This window comes from Stegodyphus dumicola, chromosome 5 (assembly GCF_044657685.1).
Source record: "Stegodyphus dumicola isolate Sdum_Otavi_A_Nest chromosome 5, ASM4465768v1".
Classification (NCBI taxonomy): Eukaryota; Metazoa; Arthropoda; class Arachnida; order Araneae; family Eresidae; genus Stegodyphus; species Stegodyphus dumicola.
Window position 1 is genome coordinate 130227445 of NC_140772.1, and position 14278 is coordinate 130241722.

The window sequence follows — 14278 nt, forward strand, 5'->3', positions numbered from 1 at the left end:
TATTTCATAAACTTAGAAAGCATAATTAATTTGTTTCTAAAAATTGAAAAAAGCATTTTACCTAAATTTAGATGCAACAATCAAATTTTCATTTTAATATTTATTGCATTATTTTTACCGCATTTTGTACTTAACTGTAACCGATAACGACAGTTGAAAAGTGTGTCTGTCTGTGTGTTTGGTATTTAAATACATAAATTTTCTTGAGTATATCTATCAATATTACAAATTGCATAATGGGCGATGGCTACATTAAGAGTGCTTTCAATATTGTTTTGCAGAACGTACCGTCTTTATTTTGTAATTTTTGCGGCTATTCTAATACTTCAGATAATTTTAGCTATAAGTTTTTATAAAATTCGAATTGATGATGGGAATTTTATGTTAAGTAAATCTTCAGACAGAAAAAAAGGGAATGTTCAGGTATTTTTGCTTTTCAACTTTTTATACCCTGTATCCATTTTTTTAAAAATTAATAGTCGGAATATTAAATGTCTGGTACATGATATTAATTATGCATTTTACCTAATATTAACTACACTTCTGCTGTATTATACAGAGATTTGGTGTTTTCTGCATGTCATTACCAAGATTTATTTTCTAGTTAAACAGTTACATGAGCTATAAAATTTGGCTGATCTTTGGAATATGGTAAGTGGTAGTTAAAATTTGTTTTTAATTTTATTATAAGACACGTGATACTGTTTTATATAAATAATTGCAGTGTCTACGTGTGTATTACGTACTTTACTTAATTACATATTTCAGTTACTTAAATGCAGCAAGTATTCAGTGTTTAGTTTCAGCCGAAGTAAAATGAAACTACTTTTCAATATTTCGTAATTTCTGCTGGCGAGGTGAACTCGAACCTATGTTGTGGAGGGTTCGTACGGTCCTTAAAAGTGCTTAGGTTTTTTGGAATCGAATTTTGGCCCTTAAATTCGCCCAAAATTGCCAGAAGGTCCTTAATTTTAATCATCTGAAATTTCTGCCTGTTTTTTCGATTGCTGTTTTGAGTGTGAATTAGCATTTTGGAAGAATATTTTTGGCGATTCACTGATAAATATGGTTATCTTTTTAAATGGGCGAATGGGTTATAAATTGTTTCTTTTTCTAATACAAATGTTAAGATACTCGACATTCTGGTCAAAAAGTGAAACAAAAGCATTTAGAATTTATTTTGTTTTTTTTTCTAATGAATAGCTCTTAAACAACTTTTCTCATTTGGTGATGTGAATCCTTTTATTAAACTGCCCCAAGTTTGCTGACATATCAACGTTTTGGCGAATTTAAGATCAGTTTGTATAAAAATTGTTTTTCGGCGATATGGGAATTTTCGACGTTTTTTTTAAACATTTTAACATTGAATATCATTAAAACAATGATAACATATTGAAATTATAGGTACTTTTCCATTTCGCCGCCGCAAATTTCGCCAAGCAGACTTTATTGCCGACAACACATAGCATACGCATATAAAATGTTAACAAATGTTGGTTTTAAGAATTTTTTATTTTGAGGGCATAAACATTTTAATATTGTTTAAATTTTATTAAAAGCCAATAAGTTAAGACAATAAATTTGTAAAAAGTCATTAATTTAAGAATTTACTATGCCTTCATGGTACAACATTGTGATTCACGTGATCCCAAGTGATCTCATCTCGCGTAAACTACACTACAAAAATCTAATTCTCTCGGTAATTATCTACATTAGGTTAATCTTTGGATTATGATAACTTGGCGATTTTTTGGTGAAAATTTGGCGAACAAACCTGCTACAGCAACCTGCTAGTTTTTGTTTGGACGCCATTTTGTTTTCACAAAGTAAAGTCGTGTTTTTTTTTACTCAACATTTTTTTCCAACAATCTGCTAGCCGAATTACGCTTGTGCTAGAACTTTTATGTAACAAAAATGCTTAATCATGACGAAGAGTAGGTGCGAAATTGGGAGAAAGTGCAGAATCATAAACTGCTTGCCGCCTTTTTAAGAATTGCACATACACGGTATCCATGTACACATCGACCTATTTTCACTTAAAAAAACATCCCAGAATTGCACAAAAATGGCATTGCGCACACTCTTGATTTTATCCATGTACACTGCTAAAGTCCTAGCTAGTAACCTTTATCGCCTTACCAAAATATCGCCAAACTACCTGTTACCATATTCCAAAGATTAGTGCTACATTATTTTGAAGTTAAATCTTAATTTGGAATACAAGTTTAAATGCAAGAATTATTTAAATTAGTATGAATAGCTTACTCAGAAATTATGTAAAACCACAGTGTTTTACTTCGCTAGTGCATTCTCATTAGATTTGATGAATTTAACCCTTGACTTTGCCTTTTCTATATTTTCGACTTTGAGTGAGCGGTGTGATTGCATCCTAACCAACTTGATTACCGCGAATGGCCTTTGGGCATAAAATTGAACTATCTGGTAAAAATTCTATGTAATTGTATGCCGGTATTGAAAGAAACAACCAATATGATAAGAAATGGCTGCAACTTGTTTTTAAAATGAGGTGTAAAAGGTTACCAGGGAGGATATTCCCTTTGGCATCAGTTGTACCATTATTGGCGACTTTATCACCTGCGCCGGCAAAATGGAAAAGTACCAAATTATATTTAAGAAATAACATTAAAATGAAGCATTTTTATTTTTTGCTGCAATATTATAAAGTGATATTTCTTTCCATCTTGGCCACTTATTATGCAATATTGTGAATCTGAAAAATAAACAAGGTAATAAAGCACAATTTACGAAATATTTCTTAGCAAAAGCAAAGTAGCTATATAATTATTTTCATGGTTAGAGTTTTTTCCATGCAGCTATCTCCAAGTGTGCATCATCATTTTACAACACCTTTTTCCTCTTTCCCCCTCAAAATATTTCTGGCATTTGGCTGTTACAGGATTGGTAGTAGTAATTTTTCTTTAGGATTTAGGGCATTGCAGCTTAGAAAGTTTAGAAGGATTTGAAGGCAAGATTTATTGACTCAAGATTCTAGAATATTCAAGAAAAATGTTATCAAATGAAAAATGTGTTCATGGTATTAACATGTGATAGGTGTATTTTACAGAAAGTTTGTTGTGAATTTGTTGCTTGTTGGAAAGTTTTTTGAAAAGCAAAACATAATATTTAAATGTTTTACTTCTGACACTATAAGTTTTTTTTTTTTTTTTTAACATGTTCTTCTTTCTTCTATTTGCTCTACTTTTCACTAGACAAATGCGTGAAAATTATTAAAAATTCTTGTGGTCTTATCACATAGACAGACATTTACAGAAAGGAATTTTTCTATTTATTTAGAAATTGAAAACTGACAATTTAAAAGATTCATCTTATATCTCTCATCTTATATATCTCAACAGGGCTGGCGCTAGGCATTTTCCCACCTGTTGCAATGTCTGTGGATACTAAGCTCTGCTACCTAGTGCCTTCTTATATTTTGCACTCTGTGCCTATCTTAAATTCTAAAAGTTTTGCTATTTCTAGAATTTTTTTCTTGGTGGGTAACTAAATTCTAAAAATTCAGCCATATTGGCTCCATAACTGGGCCTTACCATGTATCATTTCATATTTATTCTGAATGCTTATATTACTAAAGAAATAAAATTAGCAGCTTTTTCTGTTCATTTAGTTTTTAGGATAGCAGAAATCTTTAATTTGTCGAGACATTTTTGGAAGCATGAAAAATTGAGCGGCACCTTCTCTGGGAATTGAACCAGGGGCCTCTGGCATATGCGCCCAGCATGCAGACCACTACACCATGAAAGCATGCTAAGAAGATGGGAGAAATACCTTATATATTCCCCTTTTAAGGGCGACTGGTGTTTTTTTTTTAGGCGATCCAATTGCCAAATCCTGGGTGTGGAGAATCATCCACTACCCTTTTTTAGTTCGGGTGCCACTATAGAGACATTAGGATTTTTTCAAAGCAGGAAAGATGAGCAACGCCTTCACCAGGAATCGAATCATGGACCTCTGGAATACGCGCCCAGCATGCAGACCACTGTACCACAAAGGCACGCTAAGAAGGCGGGAGAAATACCTTATAATTTAAATTCTAAATGAAGAGGAAACTGAATTCATAAAGAGAAAGAAAATTATTCTTCAAAGATATGTATAGTTATTATTATATAAATTAACCAGTTGTTTATAATTTCACTCTTTACTATAATGCCCCTTTTTCTTCCAGCCCCTCAGGGGGCTCACTTTTATGAGTACGGGTGTGGCAATCCCGAGGTACCCTAGCCCTTCAGGGGATCATCTTCTTGATGAGACGGGTGTCACGATCCTGGAGCCCCAGTGATCTATCCTCTTTTCCGTCTCCTCTCCTCTTGGCTGGCACTTTTTCCCTTCCCTTCTCCCTCGTGGTTTCTCTCTATGGAGTTTGGGGCTCGTCACGAGAGACTGGAGCATCCCTTGTCTCTAGTTTTCGAGTGGCGAGAAAACTGCCCATGTGTTTGCCGTGCGTGGAGACCCGTGTCGCTGGAAAGGAGGGTCCTGGTAGTTGAGGGGCAAGGTACTGTCCCCAACACACTACTTTGGCCTCTGCTTCAGCTAAACGGGAGGCACCTTAGTCGTCCTCACGGGTGTCAATCGGCTGGTCACTAGTCCTTGTGTCAGTGGCTTGGGGTCAAGCTCTCGGGAGTACCTGCTTTTGGGAAAGCCGACTGTGGGGCTTCAGTTTGCGTATAGGTCCGGCTAGCCTTAACACAGTAACACAGGAATCTGTGTTCCCTTGTTGGGCTCCGTGGTGGGCGGGGCCGTCGGACCCGAATCTTATATTTTTCCATCATGGCTTCCCTTTTTATTTAAAAAAAACCCGAATCAAATGATACCAACAAAGATATAGAAATTGTCGACAAATCTATTAACAAGAAGATCCGTGCTGATGAAAATACCAAAGATATTGAAGTTAGTGACAAATCCATTACAAAGAAGATTCGTACTGATACAAATGCCAAAGAATCTGCTGATTGTCCGCGCTTTGTTGTTGTTTCCAGTGCCTCTGGAGAATTGCAAAAGATGTCTCCTTTCCTGGTCAGCAAATACATTCATTCCTGCGTAGGTGAGCCAAGGAACATTATGCGTCTCCGTTCTGGAGACTTGCTCATTGATACCCTTTCGGCCACCCAGTCTGCTTCACTTTTACGTCAAACCAAACTTGGACAAGTAGCTATAACAGTGTCAGCACACAAAACACTTAATACCTGTAGAGGCGTGATCTCGGAGATCGACCTTTTGTGTATTTCAAAAGAAGAGTTCGTCTCCGAGTTAGCTGACCAAAATGTCTGTGGTGCTAGGCGGATCAAGATGCGAAAGGAAGGTCAGTTGATTGACACGAAACACGTGATCCTGACCTTCAAATCGCCTGATCTGCCGAAGAATATAAAGGCTGGGTATCTTAACTGTCCCGTAAGACCATATATTCCCAACCCAATGCGATGCTTCCAATGCCAGTGGTTTGGTCACTCTAAGACATCCTGTCGTGGCACCCTTACGTGCGCCAGATGCTCGTTGGTTGGCCACGATAGTGATAATTGCACCGCTGCGCCATTGTGTGTTAACTGCAAGGGTGATCACCCAGCATTTTCTCGCTCTTGTCCAAAATGAAAATCTGAAAAGGAAGTTCAGAACATAAAAGTTTCTAGGAACATTTCATATGCAGAAGCCAGGAGACAAGTTCAAAGCACACAGCCTCAATTAAAAAAAATCGGTTGATCTTTACATTATGGTAACTTGGTGTTTTTTTGGCGAAAATTTGGCGACCAACTCTCCTACAGCAACCCTCTAGACATGTTTCTTTTCTTTTTATCTACTGAACACTTCTTCCAACAATCTACTAGCCGAATTACACTTATGCTAGAAATTTTATCTAACAAAACTGCTTAATCATGACAAATATTCACTGCAAAATTGGGAAAAAGTGCACAATACCATACTCCTTACGCGTTATTCAAAATAACACATACACATAAACCATGTACACGCCGACTTATTTTTATTTAAAAAAAATCCCAGAATTGCACAAAAATGGCATTGCGCACACTCTTCACTATATCCATGTACACTGCTTTTTTCTCATAAATTAGAAAAATTTCACGAAAATACATGACAATTTTCTCAATCTTTAAACCCGGTAAAAAGAACACATATGAAATTACCTGATCGCGAAAAAGTATTTACCCTTTCCAAATATGAACATTTCCGCATATAAAATAAATAAAATATCGAAAAACTTTTACCTCTAAATCATCTATTACATTATATACGTCACCAACGAATTCATACCGCAAGCATTACAAATACTTAGTATCAAATATTTAAATTATTTCCATGCACGTTTACTTCAACTTAAACGTGTATCAAATTCCTACAAACATAAAATTCACAAAATAACTATCATTTAATTAAAATATCACTAAACCATGTACACGTCGACTTATTTTTACTTAAAAAAACATCCCAGAATTGCACAAAAATGGCATTACGCACACTCTTCACTATATCCATGTACACTGCTTTTTTCTCATAAATTAGAAAAATTTCACGAAAATACATGACAATTTTCTCAATCTTTAAACCCGGTAAAAAGAACATATATGAAATAACCTGATCGCGAAAAAGTATTTACCCTTTCCAAATATGAACATTTCCACATATAAAATAAATAAAATATCCAAAAACTTTTACCTCTAAATCATCTATTACATTATACACGTCACCAACGAATTCATACCGCAAGCATTACAAATACTTAGTATCAAATATTTAAATTATTTGGATTTGGTACATTTATATACTTGTTTTTATTTATTGAATTTTAATGTCATCAATTGTAATCATCTCATCTTGTGTTTGGAGCGTTATAATCATCTTTGGTTTTTGCGACATAATCACTCACTCACTCACTTTTCCTCACCAGAATACAAGATCAGTTAGATAGTTTCTAAACTGAGATTTTTGGATTGTAAAACAATCCAATCAATTCAGTTTCTGGCTTTGGCGTGCATGCTGCATTAGTTCCTACCAGCTCTGTTAATTTGGAATTATTTATCTTTGCGTTGTCGTTGCCTTTTTATTTGTTATGATGAAAGAATAATGAGCTAGCTTAGCTTAAAATTAAATTGACTGCTAGTCTACATTTTAGTCTGAATTTAACTGTTTCTGTTTAACTACATCACCGCAATATGTATTTTTTTTTTTTTTTTTTTTGTTAGCATAAGAATGTGTCTTTATGTTCTTTTTTTTTTTCTTTTAAATAAGAGGTTTATTAAACCTTTATCTGACTTTGTAGTTACTTTCAGATGTAGTGATAATTTGCTTTATGTCTATCAGAGGTTTGGGACAATTTAACTTAAGCTCATGCAAAACCTTATAAGTACATTGTCAAAAGAGTGACAAGTTAGGAGATAAAGCACTCAGAATCTAGTGGGAACATTGTTTTGCATATTGAAACCAATTTTTAATTGTTACAAAAATTCAGAAAGGACACATAAAAAGAAAGATGTGTAATCAACATTTTAATTTGAGTGGAGAGGCACTAATTGCTTTAACAATTTTCCATTGCTTCACATGTTTTTATTTTATTATTGCTTTACAGTTCTTTTTATTTTATTATCTTACCTCAAGTCTGAATATTATCCATATTTCAGAATAAGTTTAAATATTTTATTTTTTTAAACTGCAGGAATCAAACAGTATAAAATAAAAAAAACTAAACTTTATATATAAAAAATTTCTTTTTAATACTTTTTTGAGACAATCTGCAAATATATCTACAATTATCCCCTTGTTTTTATTCCCTGTATATTAAAAAGACTTTTGAAATATCTTGCTTTTTGCAACTTTCTTATAAGTATTATTTTCTGTTTCTATATTTTCTCAGCATAATAGTAAAGCAATTTTGACATCTTCAGTGGCTAGGTATTTTAAAAACAGGAGATTGAAGGAGGGGGGGGGTAGGGGAATACTGATTTCATTAACAATGATAATGTTTTTTACTGATATATTTCTCTTGATAAGTTCTTGGTTTATTTAATTATGGCAAGGTACTCGAGGGCTATATGCCTAAGGAGAGGCATGCCTTTGTAAAGGACTTTTTAAGGGAAACTGGCTCATACACACATTACACATGGGGGAAAAGGCCCATGCAGCCAGCCCGTTCACTGGGATTTAAATCTGCAACGACTACCAGTATTCAACGATTTTAAAACTCGGCCGCTGGTGGTCCCCCAATAAGTTCTTGAAAATTTAAGTAATTCATCTGAGATCTTTTGGATTCTCCATTTCTGATATAACATTCTATGACATAATTTAAATTTATACAGGTATTCAGTGAAAAAATAGTCTTTTTTTTTTTTTTTTTTTTTTTTTTTGCATTCATCTGCAAGGATATTTCTTGTATCTTTTCATAATATAGGCTAATTTACTGAAATATACTTGAAGCACTGTACAGAGTGAAAAACATTAAACAAAATATAGTTTGAATGTCCAAATATTTCACCTTGAACATCAACTTATTCGAAGCAGATTTCCTGCAAACTGTTATTCTCTTCTCCCCCCATCAGTGTTGACATTAGAGTATTCAGTTTTTTTCCGACAGATTTATGTTTCCATAAATTTTCATTTGTACTGTGGCCATAAAATTTCAATTGTATCTTTCGGAGAGAACACTTGTAATTTTCAAGAGACTTAAGTTGCGAATTAAATTTAAAGTAAACTGCTGTTGACAAACGTTGAGTTAAACCCTGTTTTCTGAATGATAGAGGCATCTTCCAAATCAATGTTAGAAGCATCTCTCGGACTTCGCTGGTCAGAGTTCAGCATTTACTCTATCCCACCTACTGATCTAATCTTAAAACTGGGTGCAAATAATCTCATATAATAGTTACAATTTTTAAGATCTGTAATTTCCGTAATATATTTTTTCAGTTATCTGTAATATTATGAGGAAAGCTTAGCTATCTGAAACATTCTTTATAAAAGGGTAAACACAAAAATTTATGTTGCATATATTTTTTACTTTGGGATATGACCAAAACTGCGAACTCTTAAAAATCTTAGTTTATTTTGTTAAATACTTAATTTGAAATGAAATAAGTGTATTATACATAGAACTTTCACTTTTATAGTAAAAAAGGAAGAGTCAGGCCAAATATAGTCGTATTTCAATAAGCCAAACGTAAAGGGACACATCCATTAAAAAACAAATATTGAAAATTTAACTTTGAATTGGTACAGTCAAGTACCAAAAATTTACCTGAAATCTGCATTGCCTCTCAAAATATAAACATTCAGTTTATAGGTTCCGGAAATGGCAACAAGGAGTATGCAATATCGAAGAAAAAATACTTTAAATTATGATGTCATTATGACTAAATATTTTGAAATGAATCATGAATAATGATGTATAATAACACAGGGTTCGTAGCGGTCCTTATAAGTGCTTATAAGTCCTTATATTTGAAAATAAAATATAAAGGCCCTTATAGGTGCTTACTTTTTCTTTAAAGCCCTTATTTTTTGTTTTTAGTGCTTATTTTTTGCTTTTAGTGCTTTTTTTTAATGAACGCGCTATTTTTCCCCCGTATCAAAGCCGAAACTAAATAAACAACTTTTCTTCCTAATATGGAATGTCAGATTGTGAATCATACTCCCGGAAATAGTTTTTTCCCCTTTCTCTGCATTAACATAACCTTTGGTATGCACGAAGAGTACAGGCAGGTGCCCGTCGTTCTATTGGTCAAAGAATTGCGAAAGCAATAGAAAATTCCGGTACATTCGGCTTTCTTTTCCTCCCACCCAAATACTACACACGTTTGAATTTCTATCAAGATCTCAATAATTTGCATTCTCGTTCCGCTTGGTCACTTCATATTCGTGTTTATTATGATCGTTATGCTTATATTATGAGCATATGTATGAATGTTTATAATAACATAATTGCAGTAACTGCTGAAGTATAGTAAACTTCCGAAAATGGTTGTGTTTTAACACAGATTAGCTTTCTAAGGAATAATATTCGGAATGGCTTAAATAAAGGGAAAGTAATCGAATAGTCAAAATAATTTCATTTTTTTGGCCAATACATTATACAGTACGAAGATTGGGAGGTTCCTTCCTTTCTCCGCAAAATCTCGAGAAACTGTTACAGTTCGCTGCAAAACAAGCAATGGACCTTTTTTTTTTTTTTTTTTTTTTTTTTTGTCACTTTCCAATCTGGATTGAATAGGACTAAAAGTTCTGCGGTCTACCAATCCAAGCAAAGAATGATTCTAATCCGTAAATTTAACGCCGTGTGTTGAAAATTAGAATGAAACACACCCTAGTTATTTACTTCTTTATTCTCTCAATACCGGCAGCTGTTGATTCCGATTGCGTAATACCACATAGGGAAGAATTATGGCGCACGTATTGCGCAATAATGTTTGCGATATTTTGCAGAGATAATTAATTTTGATGTTCTGTCTGAGATTTGTTTATGAACACTTAAAAGAGTTTTACTGTGCTTGCTAAACAGAATATTTTTCAGTTCCATTGGTTTATTTTTATATGATGCACATATCGAAATGTCAAAAGCACTTATTTAGGGGAAAAATCTAAAGATCGGCTACAGTCTACCCCCCCCCTCTGCTCCTCTTTTTCAAGTTACGCTCGACTGTCCAAATATTCGGCAATATCCAAGTGTGCGGGTTAGTTAAGCTTTTACTGTTAAAGGATGACTGCATAAAGCAAATTCCTCTTTTTTACTTAAATTACTTTGCTTGCAATATCTGTTAAGGGAAAACTGATATACAATGAAAATTTAGAAAATGTTCAGAATTTAGAATTAAATTATTTAAATATCAATATGAGTGGAAAAATAAATTGTATTTATTATTAGGTTCCAAGCAAATACAATAAATATGCCTTATTATTATTTATTTTCTCTATTTTGAACTGAAATTTCATCATTGAATCTTGTAATATAGTTTAGTTCTGCATAGTTTTTTTTTCTCTCATTGTAAACTAGTTCTGTAAATTGAACTGTTATTTAAAATTAAAAAAAAAAGTAATTATTTTCCATGGTTGAGGTAATGCTTATTCTCTCTTAATAAATACTGCATTTCTCATATTTTAAATTATAAGTCTAATTTTTAAGGTTATGCAGTTGTGTCTAATGTAATTACACAGGTGCTTATTTTTTTCCTTAAAATGTGCTTGAAAAGTGCTTATAGGTGCTTATTTTTTTAACTAAAATGTGGCTATGAACCCTGTAACATCATAATTACCAAATGATAATGAATCATAACAGAAATACCAAATTATTGACATCATGACAAAAGTTTTTTCCCTCCAATCTGCATCGAGGTAAAAAAGCAGATGATTCACTCAACTCTTCTTTCAAGTTAACAATTCATGTTGTTTTTTCTGAGCTTTGTTATTTCATGAGATTGTTTAGTGCTGCTGTTTTTTTTATCCAGATATTTTGTGGATAAATTAAGAATATTTTAAATTTCGGTGCTTTTTAATACAATGACAGGTAAGTTACATGCTCAGGATTTTACTCCTTGCAACGTTGAAAAAGTAAACACGTTGCATTGACGGTAATGCAAAAAGTGGAAATTCTGCAAAAGATGGAGGCAGGTGCTACTCCTTGGTTTATAGCAGAATCGTATGGAATTGCGACACAGACCGTGTATGATATACGGAAAAATAAAGAAAAGCTCTTGAAATTTTACAGCAACAGTGATTCTAACACCGGAATCTGAAACCGTAAATCTCTGCATGAGGTGAAATCTGCAAACTTTGATGCTGTCTTGTACGTATAATACTATAATACAATGAATAATATAACATAATCAATTTATATATGTAATAATAATTTAATGCATATAATAAATTAATGTAATAATGTATATAATAATTTAATTGGTTGATCTTTACATTATGGTAACTTGGTGATTTTTTGGCGAAAATTTGGCAACCAACTCTCCTACAGCAACACTCCATTTTTTTTCCCCGCCGCCATTTTGTCTTCATGAAGTAAAGACATGTTTCTTTTCTTCTTATCTACTGAACACTTCTTCCAACAATCTACTAGCCGAATTACACTTATGCTAGAAATTTTATCAAACAAAACTGCTTAATCATGACAAATATTCACTGCAAAATTGGGAAAAAGTGCACAATACCATACTCCTTACGCGTTTTTCAAAATAACACATACACATAAACCATGTACACGCCGACTTATTTTTACTTAAAAAAACATCCCAGAATTGCACAAAAGTGGCATTGCGCACACTCTTCACTATATCCATGTACACTGCTTTTTTCTCGTAAATTAGAAAAATTTCACGAAAATACATGACAATTTTCTCAATCTTTAAACCCGGTAAAAAGAACATATATGAAATTACCTGATCGCGAAAAAGTATTTACCCTTTACAAATATGAACATTTCCACATATAAAATAAATAAAATATCGAAAAACTTTTACCTCTAAATCATCTATTACATTATACACGTCACCAACGAATTCATACCGCAAGCATTACAAATACTTAGTATCAAATATTTAAATTATTTCCATGCACGTTTATTTCAACTTAAACGTATACCAAATTCCTACAAACATAAAATTCACAAAATAACTATCATATCAATAAAATATAATTAAATTCAAAAACACAAATTAAAATATAAATGAGCACATACATTAAATTAATAAAAATTACCTTACAATCCTAATTACTTTAAACTAAATCATTGCTAATAACAATTTTCCCAATAATACCAAATTCCTTTCCACCTTACATTTAGAACAATGCATAAAAATAATATCCTCAAATAATTAAAAATACTAACTTACCTAATCTTCTTCGGAATCTTGATTACGTGGCGGATACACTTTTCTAATTCATTCAATAAAATTATTGAAAGATTTTTTCTGCGAATTTTTCCTCCATACTTCCTCCGCTAAATAAAAAGCAAACTTCTCTTTATCACAATGCCTAAATACCCATTTCAAATTCACTTTAGTTAGGGCCATGGGATCCAAAAGTTATACAACACTGTTTCACACAACACAGAATAAAGCTAAATACAAAATTTCCACATTTTTTTCCAGATTTCCCCCCTTTTCCGATTAAAGAACCGTAATTCGTCCATTAATATCACATGACATATCCCATGATCTCTCATTTCCCTCACGCAAAATAATGCGTAATCGGAACTGAGTACTGTTCACATTATTACCAAAGTCCCAGGTAGTAACCTTTATTGCCTCCAAAATGTCGCCAAACTACCAGTTACCATATTGTAAAGATCAACCATTTAATTAAATGTACCTAATAATTAAATCTTATTTATTTTGCACTTTTAGTCTGAATATTATGATTTATCTTTTCTGTCCTAAAATCCACACAACCTCTGCAGATTTCTGGACTTCTACTGTATCAGTTTCAAATACTGTGTTTCGATATTCACTTTGACTTACTTTCTAATTCTTAATTTCAAAGATCATTCCATTGAAAATTTTGACAAGTAATCAGAGTTTTAGTAAATATTCACAATATGAGAATTAAATAAGCTGAGTATATTTAAAGAAATAGAAATGTTATAGAGCATATACCTAATACAACTTTCTGTCGTAATGCAAATGTGACTAGTATTAAAGAGAAGGCTTGCAGAGGTTTGTTTTTGACATAGCTCTGAGAGTAGATGTCATATTCCTTTTATCATTTCCATATCACACGCACACACAAATCCCTTTGCTAGGTAGCTTTAGTTTCGGGGTTAAAAAAAAAATAACCAGAAGAAATAAAGCTGGAGAACTTGTGGGATGACTCACTGCACGAACTTTGTCATGCAGAAAGAGGTCTGTAGAGTAATTATTGAGTTGTGGGCTGATACATTATCATACACATTTAGAATAACAGTTTTCGACAGATAACAATTTGGACGGGTTTGGGTTAAAACTGTCTGCTTAATTCTCAGCTATTTAAGTTCGCTACATAACCAAACATTTAAAAATGTGGAATTGTTTTGACAGCTCACATTGAGAGATAAACCTAATGTTGCTAAACTAAAAAATCTAATTCCTATTTAATCTTTTCAAAATGCAGAGGAAGTATCATCTCTTCTTTAGTTTAGATTTCAAGAATACTAAAGGAATACAGTAACAGAAAATATAACTGAATATTAATTTATACTACTGTTTGGTAGTTCAAAAATCAGCATGTTAAAAATTGCCTGATAATGCAATAATATTTTTTTATG

The 14278-nt window shown here is 32.8% G+C and overlaps 1 protein-coding gene across 2 annotated transcripts in view; it reads left to right on the top strand.

Moving 5' to 3' along the window:
• The first annotated feature begins 155 nt into the window (after window positions 1-155).
• Window positions 156-14278, top strand: part of LOC118191544 (xylosyltransferase Oxt-like) — a 142657-nt gene continuing 128534 nt past the window's right edge. For both annotated transcript variants that reach the window (XM_035362340.2, XM_035362341.2), the window contains exon 1: window positions 156-423. In XM_035362340.2, coding sequence (XP_035218231.2) covers window positions 244-423 — 180 coding nt within the window. In that variant the 5' untranslated portion in view covers window positions 156-243. The remainder of the gene's footprint in view (window positions 424-14278) is intronic.